General features: G+C 30.6%; 1 protein-coding gene across 2 annotated transcripts; it reads left to right on the top strand.

Annotated features, from left to right (window-relative positions):
- The first annotated feature begins 4,170 nt into the window (after positions 1 to 4,170).
- Positions 4,171 to 14,988, top strand: LOC109806451 (flavin-containing monooxygenase FMO GS-OX5). Of its 2 annotated transcripts, none has more exons than XM_029273046.2 (7): positions 4,171 to 4,750; positions 6,336 to 6,406; positions 9,372 to 9,521; positions 11,020 to 11,102; positions 11,455 to 11,590; positions 12,237 to 12,410; positions 12,815 to 13,025. In XM_029273046.2, the coding sequence occupies exons 1-7, from the start codon at positions 4,237 to 4,239 to the stop codon at positions 12,815 to 12,817; spliced, it is 1,131 nt and encodes a 376-aa protein (XP_029128879.2). In that variant the 5' UTR covers positions 4,171 to 4,236; the 3' UTR covers positions 12,818 to 13,025. The 2 variants fall into 2 exon arrangements, with proteins under 2 accessions (XP_029128879.2, XP_020224452.2); XM_020368863.3 differs by lacking the exon at positions 12,815 to 13,025 and adding an exon at positions 14,689 to 14,988 and having other exon boundaries at positions 4,185 to 4,750.
- Positions 14,989 to 21,149: the final 6,161 nt, after the last annotated feature.

The raw sequence follows: 21,149 nt of genomic DNA, 5'->3' as shown, positions 1-21,149 counted from the left end.
AAAATGAAACAATAAGGCAATGAGGTTTCATAAAGCCTTATTCATTTCCTTATTAGGCTTTGAAAATAAAACCTCTAACACATAAGTTTCAAACAAATATGCACAAGAGATCCCGAGGCATGACCTAAGTTATCATGATTTGAACCTTAAGTTAGGCAATTATATATCTTTCTCACAAAACATTGGTACACATCATATAATTTTTTTCTCTCGAGAAAACGATCAGTTTTTAGCCTTGGACCACTCTTTCCCACACCACACCAATTTGGGAAATGTTGAACACGTATCAAAGATTTAAGTTGGCCTATTAATACCCTAATTCAAGAGAGTTACTCTTGACTATTCAAATATCCATCTACTTGTCATTCCCTTACGCCTACCTATTTTCCTTGCCTTTTATTTTATAGTGTGCCAAATTGTGACTTCCTAAATAATTGTATTCACACTTCTAAACACGGTACAAATTCAAGGGATATTCATATGATTTATTGCAACAACCCGACAGGTTGCCATATTGTTACACACAACATGCAACACATAAATCTTCTACCCTAGAATTTTCATGCAATAGTTTTGGGCATCCATGCAAATAACTAGTACACCCAACTAGGTTCAAACAATTATTGACTTAATTACAACTTTTAACAGTTCGAAGAAATAAACTTGGGATTGAGTATGTGATGGAAATTTTGCAAAGCAAAGAATTATAAATAAAGAAAAAGAATGTTATTAAGATTTAGAGGTAAAAACCTAGAGTTGTGATTCATTGACCTTGATCCCTTCAAGTTGCTTAAATTCTAAATCTTTGCTGCCAATTTTACTTTTAAATTGTTAATAACCCTTATGCAAGGTAATTAATAGTCTTTACCTTTAGAAAATCCCTAAAGTGATTGTAAAGACTTATATCAAAGCAAAGCATAAAAATAGAGAAACAAAATGAAAAAATTAATTCTATTAAAAATAAAGAAAATTAGTATAATCATGCAAATTTCAGTGTTCAATTATTTTAGGATTCTATTAATTATTTTCCGGAAAACAATGGCATTATACAAGGGTTCGCTCCGGGAATAAAACTCCTCTTAAGGAGACTAAATTAACTAATAATATATAATATTATATCATAAATGATTCATAATAGTTTTTACTTATATAATTATTAAAAAATATTAAAAACATATATATATATATATATATATATATATATATATATATATATATATATATATATATATATATATATATAAAATCAAATCTTTATTTTTCAAGACTCATTGGTTAATTTCAATTGATATTGATCTTTGGTAAGTTAGTGCCACAGTTGCAAGTTCGGAACATCTAGACATAAAAAATGTTGAGTTTATTAATTAGAATCATTTCACGTGATATGTAAAATAATATGAAAGATTAAACCATTTTGGACGAAACTGTGTGATAGTGGAGACAAAGATCTTTGCCCGTGACTTCCTATTTCAAAGAAAACAGCTTTGACTAATATTCTGGAGGGAGAAAATAATTAGTAAATTGATAAAGATAGTGAAAACTATTAATACGTAAAATTAAATATATTTTTAGTTTCATAAATTTAGAATAAATTTAATATTAATTTTTTAAATTTAAAATTAATTTTTTGTCTTTATAATTTAAAAAAAAAAATCTTATTTTATTTTCTTTGCTCAAATTTCGTTAATAAATATATTAAATATTATTGCATAACATCTACATACTAATATTTGTAATTTTTTGTTTGGATTGGTTTAATTTTGAACACCCTTAATATTTAATAATAATTAGAGTGACATTTTCTATCTATTAATTTAAGCATTAAAAAATAGAATTTCATAAATTTTATCTTTTAGTTCCTATATTACAAAGAGTAAAAAGATATGAAAATAGTATATATAAAAATTAAAATAGAACATTTTTAATTATAAACATTAAAAAATAAAATTTATGAAAATATAAGAAAAATAATCAAATAAAAAGTTTTATATCACTCTATTGTAATTAAGTTAAAAAAATTTCTAACAAGTAGTTGTGTCGAGTAATATTGAATTCATTTCTTTTAAATAAGGTCTCATATTTAATTTTGTACACAAAAAAATATTTCATAAATTATTCATAATAGTTTTCAGTTATATAATTATTAAAAAATATTAAAAACAAATATATAAAAAAAAATCAAATCTTTATTTTTCAAGACTCATTGGTTAATTTCAATTGATATTGATCTTTGGTAAGTTAGTGTCACAGTTGCAAGTTCGGAACAAGGATGACAAAAATACTCGTATTTGCGGGTAAAATTCGTTACGGATAATAAATGGATAGATTAATTAGGTACCTGCAGATAATGGGGACGGATAATTTTTTACACATTTATAAACGGGGCGGGGCGGGTATGATGATATCCATACTCGCAGGTACCCGTTTAATAATATTTCTTAAATATCCTAATTATCCTTGCACCACATAACCCTAACTAAAACTACATTCTCTCATCTTTTTTTCTTACAAAAGTGAGGTTGATGAAGTTACCAACATGTGTTAAGCATGTTATAGAATTATATTGGATGTAATTTGATTAATTTTCTATCTTTGATTGGACCAATAAAATTTATGTATTTTAAGTTGTTTACTTTCGTTTGAAATTATGAGATTGAATTATTGTAGCTTTCTGATGAGACTTTAACTTACTTGTGAGATTGATGTATTTTAAGTTATTGATTATTTTGCATTTTTCTTATTATTTCAACAAAATTAACGTTAAATACAAGTTTAAAATTAACATTGAATTTTTATTTTTAATATTTCAATGACATTAAATATAAAGCTTAAAATTATTTGTAATATAATTTTTTTAATTTCTTAAAAAAATTATAAATATCCATGGATATCCGCGGATATTCAAGAAATTCATGGATACTCGCTTAATTGATACTCGCGCGAATATGAGGTAAGTATGAGACTAATTTTCATCTATCAGGGCAAGACAGATTTACTATTACCGCTTTCATAGAACCTCATTACCATCCCTAGTTCGGAATATCTAGACATAAAAAATGTTTGAGTTTATTAGAATGATTTAACGTGATATGTAAAATAATATGAAAGATTAAACCATTTTGGACAAAACTGTGTGATAGTGGAGACAAAGATCTTTGCCCGTGACTTCCTATTTCAAAGAAAACAACTTCGACTAATATTCAGGAGGGAGAAAATAATTAGTAAATTGATAAAGGTAGTGAAGACTATTAATATGTAGAATTAAATATGTTTTTAGTTTTATAAATTTAAAATAAATTTATTTTTAATTTCTTAAATTTAAAATTAATTTTTTTAGTCTTTATAATTTTTTAAAAAATTATTTTATTTTCTTTGCTCAAATTTTGTTAATAAATACATTAAATATTATTGTATAAAATTTACTTATTAATATTTATAATTTTTTGTTTAAGTTAGTTTGATTTTGAACACTCCTAATATTTAATAATAATTAGATAGACATTTTCTATCTATTAATTTAAGCATTAAAAAATAGAATTTCATAAATTTTATCTTTTAGTTCTTATATTACAAAGAGTAAAAAGATATGAAAATAGTATATATAAAAACTAAAATATAACATTTTTAATTATAAACATTAAAAGATAAAATTTATAAAAATATGAGAAAAATAATAAAATAAAAAATTTTATATCACTCTATTGTAATTAAATTTAAAAAGTTTTTAACAAGTCGTTGTTTCGAGTAATATTGAATTCATTTTCTTTAAACAAGGTCTCATATTTGATTGTTGTGAAGAAAAAAACAATTATTAAAAGGAGACCTCACAAAGTTTGTCAGCTAAATTTTCTAACAAAAGTTAATTATAAAAAAAAGTATATACATCACACCAATAATATAAAACAAATTCTCTTATAATTCTGATACATTTTAAAATTAAAATGTGAATCTAAGTTAAGTGAATGCTACCATATCAATTTTGAAAAATGAGATTTAATTATTTTATTTATGGGAGATGTGACAATTGAGTTTTTACCCATTGATTCAAATAATTTAAATTTATTTATAGTTGCCAAACACTGTAACCGAGTAAAAAATCATAATGGAGTGCATCACATGAAGCGAAATTACTTTGAACTTCTCCTTTCACGTCTTCTCCAAATTCAAACTCTCTACCTCCTTTTCTATTTAAGTAAATGCTACGCTCCGATCACCCATGCACCCTTCTCCATCCCAATGCCTCACCCTCTCAGAGTCGCCGTCATCGGCGCCGGCGTCGCGGGCCTAGCCGCCGCCCGCGAGCTCCGCGGCCAGGGCCTGAACGTCGTCGTATTCGAGAAAAGCGACCACCTCGGCGGCATGTGGAGGTACGATCCGAGGACCGACTCCGACCCTGTGGGCTGGGACCCGAACCGCGAGGTGGTGCACACGAGCCTCTACCGCTCCCTCCGCACCAACCTGCCGAGGCAACTCATGGGCTTTCTCGATTACCCGCTTCCCAACCGCGAGGCTGGGGACCCGAGGACTTTCCCGGGCCACGAGGAGGTGCTCTGGTTTTTGAACCGGTTCGCGGACGAGTTCGCCCTTCGCGGGTTGATCCGGTTCGGGAGCGAGGTGGTTCGGGTGGAGCGAGTCGGGGACTCGTGGGTGGTTGAGTCCAGGACTCGTGACTCGTTCACTCGGGAAGATTTTCAGGCGGTTGTTCTGTGCACGGGTCACTTCACTGAACCCAGGTTACCCACAATTCCCGGTAAGTGGTGCGTAGAGAATTGTGGTAAAATGTTTTTCTTAATTTTCATTCTATAAAATTTAAAATGATCGTTATTAAATTATTTAAATAACATTTATTTTAAAAATTTATAATTTCTTTTAATGGTTTCATACACCGTCAAAATATATTCAAGGCAATTGTGGATTCCATGGATGTTCGCTTGAACTTTTAATAAGCACATAACTAGTTAAAAAAAGCTTCAAATTTTTGAGGGGTTAAAAACGAAGATTTTTTTTATATATATAAAAACAAAAATCAAAATTTATTTATATTTTAAGAGACTAAAAATATATTTAAATTTTTTTATTAATATAATTTAAAATGTGTGTTTTAGTTTTTATTAATACCATTTTTTTTGTCCTTTTAGTTTGCTTAATGTCATAAATTTTACTTTTTAATCATCATGCAAAAACAAAAGTAATACGTATAAGGATTAATAGAGAATGATTATAAGTTATAACTATAAAAATTAAAAAGCAAAATTTATGAAACTATAAAAACTAAATAAAAATTTAAATTTATAATAAATAAAATAAATTACACCAACACTTCATGAGATATCCTAAAATTGCATTGACACTTCCTGCCTTTTAAACATTTATGGTAACCTATCTGATAGGTGTTTGTAACGTAATGCATTTCAAATAATTAAATAGATTCATGTAAAGTTTTTGGGGGTGTTAATGTAATATTTTTTCAAATAATTAAGGAAACTATTTTTCGGTAGAAAAAATACAGGTATTTGTGTAATCTCACATGATGTTTATGTAATTCACTCAAAAAAGTATTACAAGATTCTTGGACACCTATGGTGTATACACCTTGAGAGATAAAAAGATCGGAGATATGAATAAAGATAAAAGGAGGATAACTCACAAATAACTTTACAAGACTTTTGATGATAATTATTTATATATAATTGTATAACCTAATTGGCTAATTGTTTTCTTTAATCTTATGTGAAAATACTATTCTTAATTGATACATTTCTATGTGTATATATCATGTTAGATATTTATATTTTTTTGACAATAAGATTATTTTTTTCATGATAAAGTTAGAATATATAGTCTATGTACTGATGCTGTAAAATGTCATACAATCATCTAATCACATTTTGACGTAAATGATAAGGTCGTTGATTTTTATAATAACTACTTTTTTTTATAACATGATTTATGAATGATTCATATTGCAATTTTTTTAAAATCGAAATCCATACCTATATATAAAAGGTGATTATTTGTTTGTTTGTCACTTTATTTTGGATAATTTTAACTTTTTAAATAAAAATAAGAAAATGCTAAATGGAATTTATAAAAGATTAAAAAATTCTTTTAGTGTATAATAACTACACACTAGTCTATTGATGTGAGTAGTTAAACTGAGGCTCTAAATGCCTTTTCTCTCATTAGTTAAAATGAAAAGGTTATTGAGGTTCCTTCCTTGGATTGAGGGTCGTAATACTTGAATGGCAAACCTCATAGATTTTGAAAAGTAAGTGCATGAATTTGTATTGTTATGTGCGATATATGGGTTTCTCAGTTTGTGCATTGTGTTTCAGGGATTGAAAAGTGGCCAGGATACCAAATACATAGTCACAATTATCGAGTGCCAGAACCTTTTCGGGGTCAGGTGCTATAAACATGCAAGCTTTTTCTTTGTTATAAATGTCTTCTAAATCGTATTTTTAATTCAAAATAGTGTAATGTAATCAAATGTGTAACTGCTACATACTAGTGTGTTGTTACATTTTTCCCTCGCATTGTGTCTTGATTTGCTAGTAAGTTAATATTAGAAAACCCAATTACCTCTAATGTACTTGTTGATTTGATATCTTTGGTCATTTACCAGTTACTATATGTATATTTGTTTTTACCGGAATTTGCAAGTGCTCCCATGATGAGGATGACGTCTTGATTGCTCTGATATCCACGGTGTTAGGATGCACCGTGATGCTCAAGTTAGAGAGGAGTCTAAATTAAGAAACGAGATTAGGATAGAGTGATACTTGGTATTTTATATATAGGTGGTTGATCTTATCTTTAGGCTTAGAGATAATGTTGCATGATTTTATGAGATATTCTTGTTGATAAGCATAGATATTGTTCTTGATAATGTGATTCCAGATTTTTGGGAGAGATGATATGTTGAGATATTGTTGTATGATATCTTGGAGATATATTATGGTGATTGTATGTAGATATTATCCTTGATAAGCGGAGATATTCTTGTAGTTGTTGGAGATATTCTCGTAGTTGTTAGGTGATATCTAACTTCTACTTCATGGAAAGTTCTATTAATGAATTATACTAGCCTCTATAATTTTTCTTCTTGAATTAGGGTTGCCTGAATCGCCCTTTCTATGGTCGTGAGATATAAAAGAAGGGGTGTTCCTCTTGTGGGTTTGCATAGTATGGAAGGTGTGGTGACAAAAGTCTTGAAATGTCCAAATGCCTCCTCACAAGCTTCATTCCAAATGAACTTTGTTGGTTTCTTTAAGAAGTTGAAAAAGTGCTTAACCTTTTGAACTTCCTTTACTATTTGTGGGCTTCTCATGTTGATGAAGGCTTCACATTTGTTAGGATTGGCTTCAATGCCCATGTGGGTGAGCATGAAGCCTACGAATTTTCCACCATAAGCCCCAAAGGTGCACTTTTCACCGTTGAGGCACATGTTGTGCTTTTTGAGTTGGCTAGGATTTCAACTAGGTTGGTAACATGGTGGTCGAGTTGTGTTGATTTAAAGGCCATGTCGTCGACGTAGACTTTCATGTTATGACTAATCTGTTCTTGAAAGATTTTGTCTATTAGTCTTTGGTATGTTGCCCTTGTGTCTTAAGGTCGTAGGATATCACTCTATAACAATAGTTTGCATTGTTTGTAATGAAAACTATTTTCTCCTCATCAAGGGGTACATCATGATTTGACTATATTCGGAGTAGGCGTTCAAAAAGCTAAGTAGTTGGTGGCCCGAGGCACCAACAATGAGGTGGTTAATGCTGGGGAGTGGATAAACATCCTTTTTAAAAACTTTATTTAGGTTGGGATAATCGACGACGCACATGTGCCACTTCCCATTTGGTTTTTTGACCATCACTACATTCGCAAGCCATGTGCTTTATGGACTTCTCTCATTGCCAGAAAGTTGAGTACCTTTATTGATGAAGCCAACAACTTCCAGCTCTCTTACTTCCTGCTTAGTTGTAATGCGTCTCTCATCACCTAGCTTCCGCCTTCTCTAAGCAACTGACTTGGCTTCTTGGCAGATGGAAAGTTTGTAGCACATGAAGTTAGGATCAATCCCTGACATATTAGCATTGCTCCAAGTGAATAGGTCGATGTTGTTGAGGAGAATGTGTAATTCTCGAGCGGGTCTTGGGTGGTAGGTGTTTGCCAATTTTGGTTACTTATTGGTTGGACTGAGAGTCGATTTGGGGGTATTGATTTGGGCGTCTTATCGTGCATGGTGGTGATGTTGTTGATGGCTCGAAGGTGCCTTTTGTGTGTTGAGCTAATGGGACCGCCACTTGCGCACCCACCAACAATGGCGTATATGATGGGTCTGTTGTTGTCCTTGTTGTTTTGTGGGCTGGTTGGCCCTTCAGGAGGGCTTTGATCATGGTTGTCTTCTCGACGTTGGTTGTTCTTTTGACACTGCTAGTTGGGGATCATTTGGGGCTCTTGTTGTGCTTTTGCATGGTTTCCATGCAATGCGATAATTTGACGTCAAATGGTGCAATGGGGGTTGTAGTGGCTACTATGGAAAGTGTAGGTTGCAATACTAGGATCGAGCCAGGGTTGATAGTTGTTGTAGAGGTTCCTACTACATTGATATTCCATGTTTGGTTTCGGGTGGAAGCTGTACATGGTCGGAGAATAGCTTCACTTTGGTCCCACGGTAGGCGCCAAATGTTCTCATTGGAATTTGCAAACACTCCCACGACAAGGATGACATCTTGATTGCACCAATGTTTATGGCAGTGGGAAGTACCTGCAAAGACACTCAGATGCTCAAGTTAAAGGGGTGTCTAGGTTAAAAAAATGAGATTAGGATAGAGTGATACTTGATATCCTATATATAGGTGATTGATTTTATCTCTAGGCTTAGAGACAATGTTGCATTACTTTAGGAGATATTCTTGTTGATAAACATAGATATTGTTCTTGATAATGTGATATATGATTTTGGAAGATATGATATGTGGAGATATTGTTGTACAATATCTTGGCGATATATTATGGAGATTACATGTAGATATTATCCTTAATAAGTGAAGATATTCTCGTAGTCATTGGGGATGAAGCACCTAGGGTTTCACCTATCTTGTGGTGCTAATATGCTGGGGGCCCAGTATGGGCGAGCTTGTGCCCAGCTCGATCGGGTCATTAGAGCTAGACATGAGATCAGTTCGGCTTGATGATGTTGGACGATACAATATTGATTTCAATTGATTTCTTACTTCCATGCTCAACAATTAAAGTAATATCATAACTCGTCTATGACAAAATATCCAATTCAATTGGATATGAAATATAATTATATAACACTAAGAGTTTTACTTTAGAATTTCGAAATACTGATATTTCCATTTTGACAGGTTGTGATTGTCATTGGATTTGCAGCTAGTGCCTTTGACATCTCAAGAGATATTGCAAAAGTGGCTAAGGAGGTTCATATAGCAACCAGAAGTCCAGATGTAAAGGTTATGAAGTTGGCAAATCATAGTAACATATGGCTGCATAAAATGGTATATTAAATAGTGACCAATATAGCTTCTATAGTTGCCTTTTTATCAGAAAACATCTTATTTACATTTTTTCTGCTATTAATCGTTAAAAATAGAGTAGAAATAAGAAAGAAATAAAAAAAGAAAAACAAAATATTTTTAATGTTTTTTTTAACTTAATAGATTAAATAAAAGTTTTAATCTATTGAATAGAAAACAGTTAAATGATTTAACGTGAAAAAATGGATATAATCGATTAAATTCTATATAATCGATGAAATGCAATGCAGTTCATGATTTCATTTGCATTTCTGCTCAGTTCAGCAATGAAATAAAAAGTGATGGGTGTTAGGAACCAAGAATTAGGAAAGAGAAAGAAAAGAAAGATTTTATTGAATATGTTGAAAAAAACAAAAAATAGGAGAGAAATATCTCCTCTAATGATTTCTCCTTTCACAAAGAGCTATTGCTCAATTTACAAATGTGAATAAATATGAATCCTCCCCTCTACCAAGTAACCTCCTATTTATAGATGTGATGTGCCTAGCCCATGATATCTTTCTAACTAATAACTATTCTAATTCCTTTTATTCTATATCCTAACAACGGGCTTCACAACTTTTTATTTTTCTCTTCTCTTCCCGCATTTTCTCTATCAAACACATTCACTTTTCTATTTCTCACCCTATTTCTTCGTTGTTTCTTCTTAACAGATGAACCATTAAGTACACGAGGAATTTAAGATTTGTACCTCCGAATCCATTACTAATTTTTTGGTTCACAATAAGCCTCTGTATTTAAGCATTCATTTCAAACAAAAGAAACTAGCATATCGAGTATTCCAATCAATTGGTTTCATTGTCCACTGCCTGTGTCAAGTCATGCAACTAATCTGTACAAACTGCTGTCTTGTTAAAATCCTTTCTACTGATCTAGATTGGCTAATCAAGTCTGGTCATTGTATCTTGTGACTTTTTTTTTATCTTTTGCTTGTTGCTGACTGCAATGCCCAACTCCCATCTTCAAAAATTTGAATTTATGTAATTTTAAATTACGTAGCAGTGTAAGCTAATGAGGGAAGAAGAGTACTACAGGCACTGTCTAAAACACTCTAAAACACTCACTAACACTCTATTATTGGTTGAAATATATTGAAAATCATAAATTTTGTGTCACATCTTATTTAAAGGGTTATCTCTCCTGATTTAGTGGTAGGACTCTCAAAAATTTGTGATTTTCAATTAATAAGAGTGAGAGTATTAAGAAGAAAGTATTAAAGTGAGTGTCACTACTCACTAGCATTTCTCAAGAGGGAAAACCTCGGTGTTACTGGTTCAAATCTTAAAAACAGCCTCTCCACATGCTGTGGTAAGGCTGTGTTATCTACCTTCTCCACCTCAGCAAGTGGGAAGCCTAGGGCTATGGCGGTATGGCCTGCCCTAGATATACTAGTTTAACTGTACGCTAAACTGTGTGGATATATTGTGAAATATGTTTCATATTGATCATGTTTGTACAGGTAAAATGTGTATCTGAAGATAGTATTGTTGCTTTTGACGATGGATCCTCTGTGTATGCAGATGTCATATTCTACTGCACTGGGTATGCATATAATAAATATATTTATTTAGCATTATCATCAATTTCTAAGAAATCTGCAATGGTGCGTGAATATAGGGTTTATTTGCTCTCCATTTTCTTGAGCAGTTTTTCATTCTTTTAGATTACATGTTTCAAGAGTGTTTTCTGCTCTTAGTTTTTTAAACTATTGAACTAGGTAGGTGTTTCGAAACTCGAAAACATCTTTACAGTATTATTATTTTCTTGCTATCGAATGAAAAACAGAGCTAAATAGGGCCTATATTGTGATGTGGGTTGCTTATTTTATGTTAGCAATTTATCTAGTAAATAAATGTGACTTATCAAGTTACTTTCTATGGCTTAATTTTGACAGCTATAAATATCACTATCCATTTCTTGAAACAAATGGAATAATAACCATTGAGGATAATCGTGTTGGCCCATTATACAAGCATGTCTTTCCTCCTGCATTGGCTCCTTGGCTCTCTTTCATTGGCATACCAGAAAAGGTAATTGTTATGATACATATACAACAAGCTTTTACGACTCATTTTTCTCTTTATCATTCTATCACATCACCTAACCTAACCTACCTCATACTTTTCTCTCTCCTCTTTCTTTCCCCCCTAAATTGTAAGAACTAGATGAATAATTAACATTGGCCCTAAAAAAATAAGCTTTGTATATAATTCGCAGTTTATGAAATGTACCTAGATTTTATTACCATAAAAAACATTGTCAGGTATGCAGCCATGCATTTTATCTACCATCAGACCTGAAATTCTTTTTATCAATTCCTTGACTTGTTTCCTTGCAATACTGCCAAATTGATGAATTGGTTTTAGTTGTTTTTCGATGATACAAGGTGTTATTATGAAGAAATGCACATGGTCTGTGCTGTCCTTCAGCCTGTTTGAAAATGGACAAAACTTAAATATAGTACTATAAATGAACAAAAATTTTATCTCGGTAATGTGTAATAAATAATTTCATTGAACGTTAACACATTTTACTGAGGTAAAATTTAGTTCTGCTTGAAGAATATCACTAATAGTATCTATGATAATACATCTAAGTTTTATCCTTTGAAAATTTTCCAAATTGTATTGCTTGTATGTTGAAAAACTTGAAATGCATATAATTTACCGTGATCAGGATGTCATCTTCCAAATGACGGAGTTACAATGCAAGTGGGTAGCGCGTGTTTTATCTGGTAAAGTCCTGTTACCAACTGAGAAGGAGATGATGGCTTATGTTGAAGAATACTATCAACAAATGGAAAAAGATGGATTTCCCAAGCATGTGACTCATCACTTGCATTTTAAAGAGGTACTTCTCTCTCTCCTGATCTTCTGCAGCAACATTTGTAGGATGAATGGTGAAATTTCTTTCAGCATAAATATATATGTGTGTTTTACCTAAGTGGTTATGGAATAAGACTTGATTATTAAATAGTCGCACATGCGGAGAAAAATATAATGAGACTTGAAATTTGTAAAACATCACTAGTTTTGGATTAGAAAAGAAAATGTTAAAACATGACTTCCTCTCTGTCCTATAATAAGTGTTGTTTAAAAAGAAAAAATAGGTCCTAATTTAAGTGTCATTTTAGTTTTTGTAACATTAATAATCTATCTCTATTTATATCCTAATAATATTTTCTAGAAAGTTGTTGTAAACTTATTTTTTTTCATTTATTCATTAACTTTTTATTTACCTGTGTAAAAAACCTGTGACAACACTTACGGAGGGAGTAATAGTTTGGAGCGGAAGGAGTAAGAAATAGTTTGTGAAACACAAAAGTATAAAACTTTTCTTTCTTGATTATGTTGCAGTTGTAAGCAACTTTTCTCTTCAATTCACTCAAACGTATCAGTCTCTTATGAAAAAATTAACACTTTCTCATGAAAATTCATTCATACCAAATGGTGTTGATTTTCCAAATTTTTGTTTCCTTTTGTTATTTCTATAATTTTTTTGAGATGGACAAAATTGAGATATTACCTAACAGCATGTTGAGATAATGTTATTTGTATGTGCAATTATTGTGTAAATGTGTTTGGATTGAGGAGTTTGTTGACAAAGCGAAGGAAGTAAACATTTTTCATATTTGAGAAATTGTTCTAATGAGAGAAATAAAAACGATAGGTATCATTTAGTAATGCAATCATTCCTTATTTCTTTTTAAATTTTTATAATTTTGTAAATATATAAAAATGGAAAATTATCCTACTTTCATTCCCTTTAACTCTGTATTCAACAAGAAGGGTAATAGGTAATAGTATGAATTTGAGCTTCCGTGAGTTTGTTTGTGACCCCCAATAACACAGATTTGAGGTTTTGTTCCCTGTCCTACTTTCTATCTATGATCTATGCATATCTCTATAAATGTAAAACCTGAAGCACGGTTGTCGTGCGAGCATCTTTATTTCTTATTTTAAAGCTACTTAAGCAAAATATTAACCTTTTCTTTTGTATCTTTCCTACATCACACACTTTCACCTCATGACATTGCCAATGTTATTAACAATTTATTATGATTATCACTTTTTCTTTGAATCACTTAGTTCTTTCTTAATTTCCTTTCCAATTTCTTTGATATAGTCATAGTAATCATTTACATTTCACTATCTCGTTTCTTTTTCTCTAGTCTCAATTAATCTTTCTTCTTTTTTTTTTTTCACCTATAATTGTAAAATATTTATTGGCTTTATTGATAATTATTTTAATCAGAAAATATGATTGCTTATCTTTATATTTGGAAAATAAATTTTAGAAACTCAAGGAATTTGACATTTTCAGAATTTAAATTACTTTGATTTCAATTTTCATCATTCTTTAAATGTTTTGTTTAAACAAGTAAATTCAATTTTTTTTTAAATTTTTAAAATTTTAAACTCTTAATTTAGATAGGAAAATTTGATTTTTACCATGAATAAAATTGATTTGAAACATGTATATATATATATATATGTGTGTATATATATATACATATATATTTAAAATTTTAAGATTAAATTTTATAAAACTAAATATTATCCAATTTTAAATATTTAATAATTTTAAAATTAATATTAAATAATATTTAATAATTTAAGAAAATAATTTTGAATATTTAATACTAAAAAAAACTATTGATATTTTTTTATGTCAACTTTGAAAGAGAAGAAAAAGAGGTAGGAGGAAAAAAAAAAAAAAAAAGAAAATTTTCAAATTCTTATGTTTTTAGGAGAGTTTGAAATTCTACCAATGTTAAAAATTTAACAAATGGTGAAATTTCAAATTTTTTGTAAATATTCCATCCAAATAAAACATTTCATTCCAAAGGAACTGAAATATTTTGAAAAAATTGAATTACTCTATTAAAAATTTTCATCCAAACATACTATTAGGAAAAAATCTCTTCTCATAATTGCATTTTTTTTTAAAATTTTGTGTGCAAGTAATTTCTTCTTTGACATGGTTAACATATCCACATGAGGTGAGTTTAAATTTGGTTTATTGGAAAATTAGATCCTAAAATTGGCATGAATATTTATGTATTTAAAAGTGTAGGGATTATGCAGAACATCAAGTTTCTGATTACTTTTGCAAATTTTTCTTGTAGATTGACTATTGCAATTGGTTAGCTGCTAGAGTAGGCTTGCCTCCTAGAGAGGAATGGAGGGAGGAAATGTATTTAGAGAGCATCAAAAGTATATTCGGCATGCAAGATAATTACAGAGATCAATGGGATGATGCTCATCAGAATGCAATGATAAAAGATGCATCCCTTCCACAAAATGTAGTATAGCAATTCCCTTGTAAAATTTCATCTCCCGTGAGGTGGCAGAACGTAATTTGGATTATGAACTAATACATATCAATTGGGTTATGAATAAATAAGCTTCTTTGGAAGTGTTAGTAACTTGTTGGAATCTTGGTTACTAATTTATGTACATTGTTAATATTCATTAAATCAGTGTTGGCGATCAAAATTTTTTATTGGTTTAATAAGTGGTTGGTAGAGGAAGTGTCCTACCAACATTAAGGGTAGTTTCGAAAAAAAGTTATAAACTTTGGATAACATTTAAAAGTAATGTTATACATACGATAAAAATTGTACAACATTCATTTTGTGTCTAGTTCTCTATTGTTAATATCTTTTTTTCATAATAAATGAAGCGATGAAAAAAGATAGAAACAAAATTGATGTACAATTTTAGTTGCACGTGCCAGGACCGATCCAAGAGGTAGACCAACAAAGCCCTCGTTTTAGGCTACTTTCAAAAAAATTATTTTATATTAATATTTATATAATTTTTTTAAGGTTCTAAAAGTTAAAATCACTTTTACATTCTTAAAAATTCACTTTTAAAGGTGTATTACTAAAAGATATAAGACTATAATTAATTTTTTCAATGTCTATCTCTAAAATATTTTTTATTAAAAAATATTAATAATTTTAAAAAATCTCACATTAAGATTTATTTTAGGCCTCATAATATGTTGAGTTAGTCTTGGCATGTGTAACACTACCCTAAATTTAATGCTACCAATTAGATTAACCATTTTTTTCAATCCTAAGTACTTAAAACTTGAAAGAAAAAAAATTTGCTTAAATATAAACCCACACATAAATTATTTTTGCTTTCTTTGTTCGAACAATATCTTATTATATTTAGTTCAAATTCTCAATTAGAATATCTCTCGTTCTCTCTCATAAACACACACACACATATATATGTAAATTATTTTTGCTTTCTTTGGTTTAACAATATCTTAGATCAAATTCTCAATTAGAATATCTCATTGTTAGATCAAACAATGATTTTAGATCCTTCGGGGAATCTATGTTACACACACTTATAATTTTTTTTCTTTCTTTGGTCAAACAATATCTTTTTATATTTAGTTCAAATTCTCAATTAGAATATCTTATTGTTAGATCAAAGGACGATTTGAGATCCTTTAGGAATCTATGTTTTAATGATAATAATCTTGGACGTTTTTGATAAAAAAAATTATACAAATAAGATGACAGTATAAGATGATTTTATATGATGATATGTCTTTTGACTAGTCTCTTACACGGAGCACTTTGTTTGTCTAATATGAATGCATTAAATATTTCATCTATTATGACTAATGATCATATCATCTATTTCTATGTTATTCCTTAATAGATAAAAGGAATTAAAACTTCTCTGGTACTTGAATTTCATAAAGGAACATATATTTGCTTTTTGGCAAAGAAAAGACAACCATATATCTCAAAGCGTGCAAAGACATCTAAAATGTCATTTATGAATGGCACATGCAACAGTTCCTCCCATTTTGTGCTAAAAAGGTGATAAGTAACCTCCTTGATCAAATAAGAAATGATTATTTGGTGAAACATATTTAATGCTCGTATTTAATGCACCAACAAACATCTTACTCTACAAAGAAGAAAGACGTAGTAAGCATACAAGTGAAATTTAAGGATTTGCAACGGTCATTTTCATAATGCACTCATATAAAGAAGATTGAAAAATTAAAAAAGGAGGGAATAACTTAAAGTATTTCATTCATTCTTCCTTCTATATAAATCTAAAAGTTGTATCATGTCTTGTGAGAAAAAGGAAACAATTGTTATCCTTGCCCAATTTTAACTATATGTTTTTGCTTAAAGCTTGAAAAAAAAATTTTTTGCTCAAAGAATACTTAGTTTTGAAGTTTGAAGAGGCTCTATTGTTTAAACAATACTTAATTTTGAAGCTTAAAGAGACTTTGTTATTCAAAGAATACTTGGGTAGTGATGAAAACCTACTTCCTAAGGATCCCTTTGAAGGAGATAAGTGCAAGAAGAGTGAATGTTGATAAAGTTGGTTTGAACAATTTTAGGGCACTTACCTTCATTTTGTAGGGTACCATACCTTTGGAGGCCTGCCTTACCTTAGAGGGCTCCTATAGTTGTTATATATATTTCTTGTAATTCATTTTAGTAGTGATTGTATTATGATATTTTTTTGATCTTGTATTTTGATCATAGTTGGTAGGGTATAAGAGCTTGATTTATAAGTCATAGTTTCTTTGGACCTCGTATTTTAACCGTTGTCTTCTTTTATGTGCCTATAGGTTGGGGGGATTCCTTTAGCATTTGAAAAAGGTTTATTTAGCATTTATAGGAGTGCTTAGTGGGCTGCATATCGGCTGCCACATCACTAGGTTGCATAGTTGTTACTTTGCATATCCTAATGTAGCCTAGCCTTGCCCACTTGTCACACCTATTATATGCTTCCTCTTTATTAATCTATGTTGAATTTGGACTGAATTTGAGTCTCATTTTTCCCTATTTTGGACGTGACTTTAAGAGGGAAAGATAATTCAAATTCAAAATCCAACTCATATGTAGTTAAACTAAGCTAACCAAGGTTATTTCTAACCTTAGTTAGCCAGCTTGCTCCACACACTATCCTAACCTATATATATCTATTTGAACGTGTAATTCACACACTTTTTAACTATATACAGATTTTGAGTAAGAAATTACTCTCTCAAATTCTTTCAAAGAGTTTCTAATGAATTTCTTCCACCATGGGAGGATAAATGACGTCCCAAGAGAGAAGGGGATCCTTTGCCACGGTCAAGGTGGTGACTTTAAGTTCTGGACGTTCCTTCAAGGGGTAAGAAAAAGGAGGCAAAGTGGAAGAGAAATGATGGTGGCCGAATAGGGAAAAAGGAGGGAGGAAGGTGTTTTGATGGCTCTAGGTTGGCTCACTTCACCAAGTGGGGATGAAGGCCACTCAAATAAACCCTAAAATCACTCAAGGAGGAGAGGAAGGTTTTGGTCGTGTAGACCTAGGTGATTAAGGAAGGATTTGAGGCAAAAATGCTCACTCAAATTCATATAATCCAAAGTGTGTACAAGGTGGTAGGCCAAGGGTATATATAGGAGTAGGAAAGCATCTAGGGTTGCATGGTCGTGTAATGCAAGCCCAAATGCAAGCTAAATGCAACATAAATGAACCTTAGATGATGTATGGGTTCCCTTCCTCCTAAAAGAATAAAATGCCCTTTGACCTAAAAATAGAAAAAGTGGACTTTCACCTCACAAGTCAAGGTTTAAATCAAAAAATAAATTCTAAGCTAATTTGCCCCATAATACAAAGGCTAAATGAAAATACAAATAAAATCCTATCATCTAAAGTACCCCCAAAATACAAGGGCAAAAAAAGGAAATAAAGCAATAAATCCTATACTACTCAAAATAGGCCTAGGAGAGGATCAATACTCCACACTCATGATGAGCATAGCTCTAGGCATGGTGTTTCCTCCATCTTCCTCCATTCTCCTAGCCATGGACCTAGTAAGGGGTCCCACATGAATCTTCAAGGGTGGTCCTCCATTAGTCTCCAAGTGTTCCTGTGTTTAAGAACTCTAAAACTCTTATAAAGTGATTCATCACTTATGGTGAGTTCTTTGTTTGATTTATCTTCTTCATATTGAAGGAGTGGCACCATTTCCAGCACCTTTCTTCAACATTTTTTAGTCAACATCCATTAGAGAAAGAGGAGTTAAGGTGATAATTGGAAGACTACATCAATTCATCTTCTCAAGTAATCCGCCATTATTTGGTATCATAAGGTAGGTCATCACCTAGGTCACTTTTGTCCTTCAATTTTCATTAAAACCTGTTCCTAACATGTTTATATGATGTTTTTTCATTTCTTGATGTTATTCTTATATAGATATATTCTTAAATGAATATAATCCAAAAATCTACTAATTGTCTTTGAAAATTGATGGTTCAATTTTTGCATTCCACCTTTTTTGAACCATAACTTGTATGTTCCTTAGGTTTCTTGTGCCTAGCCCATTTTGTATGTTTTTAATCTATTATTGTATTTAATCAAAAAACATTTTGTGCTAATTAAGTTTATTGGATTTTTTTAAAATTTTTTTTGAATTGATACATGTTGTTCTAGTAGTTTTGTGTAGTCATTTCTTGTCTATCTTTCCTTAGAGTAGTGCTTGTGCTTTTAATCCATAAAATTCAAAATATATGTTTTCACTCTATTTTGGAAAGAATATAATGATGTATGAATGAGCATGATGATGTATGGTGAGTGTTAGAGTTAATACATTCTTATAGACCTAGGCATGTTCCTTGTGTTTCAAGTAATCATTCCATGCTCATACTTTCTTTGTGTAATTTTTCTGGCACTTAGAAATCCGATATGATTCTAATTTTTAAACATTTGAAATTCAAATTTAAACTCTTAATTGGTGCCAAAAACATGAGGTGAAAAAAGTGAGGGAAAGTATTTGAACTCTAAAAGTGAATTACACCTACATCAGCACCTAATTTGAATTTAAATTTCATTTGTATTATACTACTTGCAACTCTTTTCTTGTCATAGTTTTAGTGTCTCCACTTCAGAAAATAGTTTCACAATTGACTTCTGAAAAAGAATAAAAAAGTTGAAAAGAATTATTGAAAAAAATAGTGCATAAAAGAAAAATGAAATGCATGTGAAATGAAATGCAAATGCATATGAAGCAATAATGAACAATTATTTGTGGTTGTTGTTCCTAGCCTAATCTATGACCATTCTTGACTTAATTGAGTTGAATTTGAGTTGCAATTGAAAAAAATTAAGTGGTAGACTTCTAGTTTTAATTTTGTACTTAAATCTAGAACTAATCCTTGGTCATCTTTTTTGTGCTCCCTTTCCTAATTTGCCTTAGTTTCTTGCTTTTCTGTCTTCTTTCATGATTCATGTCTAGATTTAATCCTTAGAGTTTTTTTTGGTTAATTGTATCTTTTTAGTTTTATTCTTGGTTCTTGGTTACTCCTTGGTGCTATTACTTTCAAGTGTAGTTAAACATGTTAAGGACTTCACATAAGGTTGCTTTACTTGGTGGTTGAGTACCTAGAGTTCTTGCATACTTGGATCGCTTGCTTACAAGAGAAATTCTTGTTGGTCCCAATTTACTAGAATCTAGAAGCGGGTTGAATAGATTCTATCCTAACATGACTCTAATTTCAAAATTTCTTGATTATAACCTACCAAGATATCCAATACTCAACCTTTACTCAACTTGATTTAACAAATTACAGGAGATTACAAGGTACAATACCAATATATCATAATTTCAATGTTAACATAGCTAATTAGTCACTTGTAATCAAGGTTGATTTTTAAGGTTGATTTTATATTACCAACTTCTTAATCAATTTCAATTATATGAATAATATTTATAGTATGAATGGAAATTGAAACAACATATCTCACAAATCCTTGAATTCTTTAATAAGATTCATAATACGATTATTAAAGAGATAAGGGTAAGAAGATAAAAAACACATAAATTTATATTGATTCAGCCATCCACTTGGCCTACATTTAGTTTTCTTTGATTTAACACCCCACTAAATCAAAGACCATTCACTATAATATTATTTACAAATACTATGCATACACAATATTACAAGAATGCAAAAATACATCAATCTTGACATTACAAGACTGAAAAACACACAAATTTCTGCACCCCACATAAATTATTTGAGAAATCCCACTCAAGATTTCAAGATCTCTTATTGAGATACCTTATCTCAAGAGATACACCATATATACAAAACGAAAATACAGTTTTAAAAGATCAGAAAGATATCACCTAATTTGTGTAGACATTGATCTTTCACAATTGAATTCACTTTTTGAATTTCTTCCTTCAAAAACACATGTTCAATCTTTGCACTTTTTGTATTTCAGAAAATATTTCTTTGATCAACCTTTGATTCATGTTTCTGAAAGTATTCTTTTTCTCTAATGTTGTTTTTCAAAAAGGTTATCTTTTAAATTCATAAAAGATAGGTATTTAAAGTACAAATTGTACATAAATTGAATTTTGAACATAAACAGTCAGGGTAATCGATTACCATTGATTACGAGACATGGTAATCAATTATCTTGAACTTCTTAGAACCCATAATTATATTTCTTTTTGTGGTAATCAATTATCTCCTATGATAATTGATTATCCTGAAGAAAATCTTGATTATTCAACCTTGTTTCAAGCAAGAGACACTGTTTTAAT

This window comes from Cajanus cajan, chromosome 10, assembly GCF_000230855.2.
Source record: "Cajanus cajan strain Asha chromosome 10, NIPB_CcT2T_4, whole genome shotgun sequence".
In the NCBI taxonomy this organism is placed as follows: domain Eukaryota; kingdom Viridiplantae; phylum Streptophyta; class Magnoliopsida; order Fabales; family Fabaceae; genus Cajanus; species Cajanus cajan.
The sequence above is the reverse complement of the archived record's forward strand: the minus strand, read 5'-3'. Positions and strand labels throughout refer to the sequence as shown.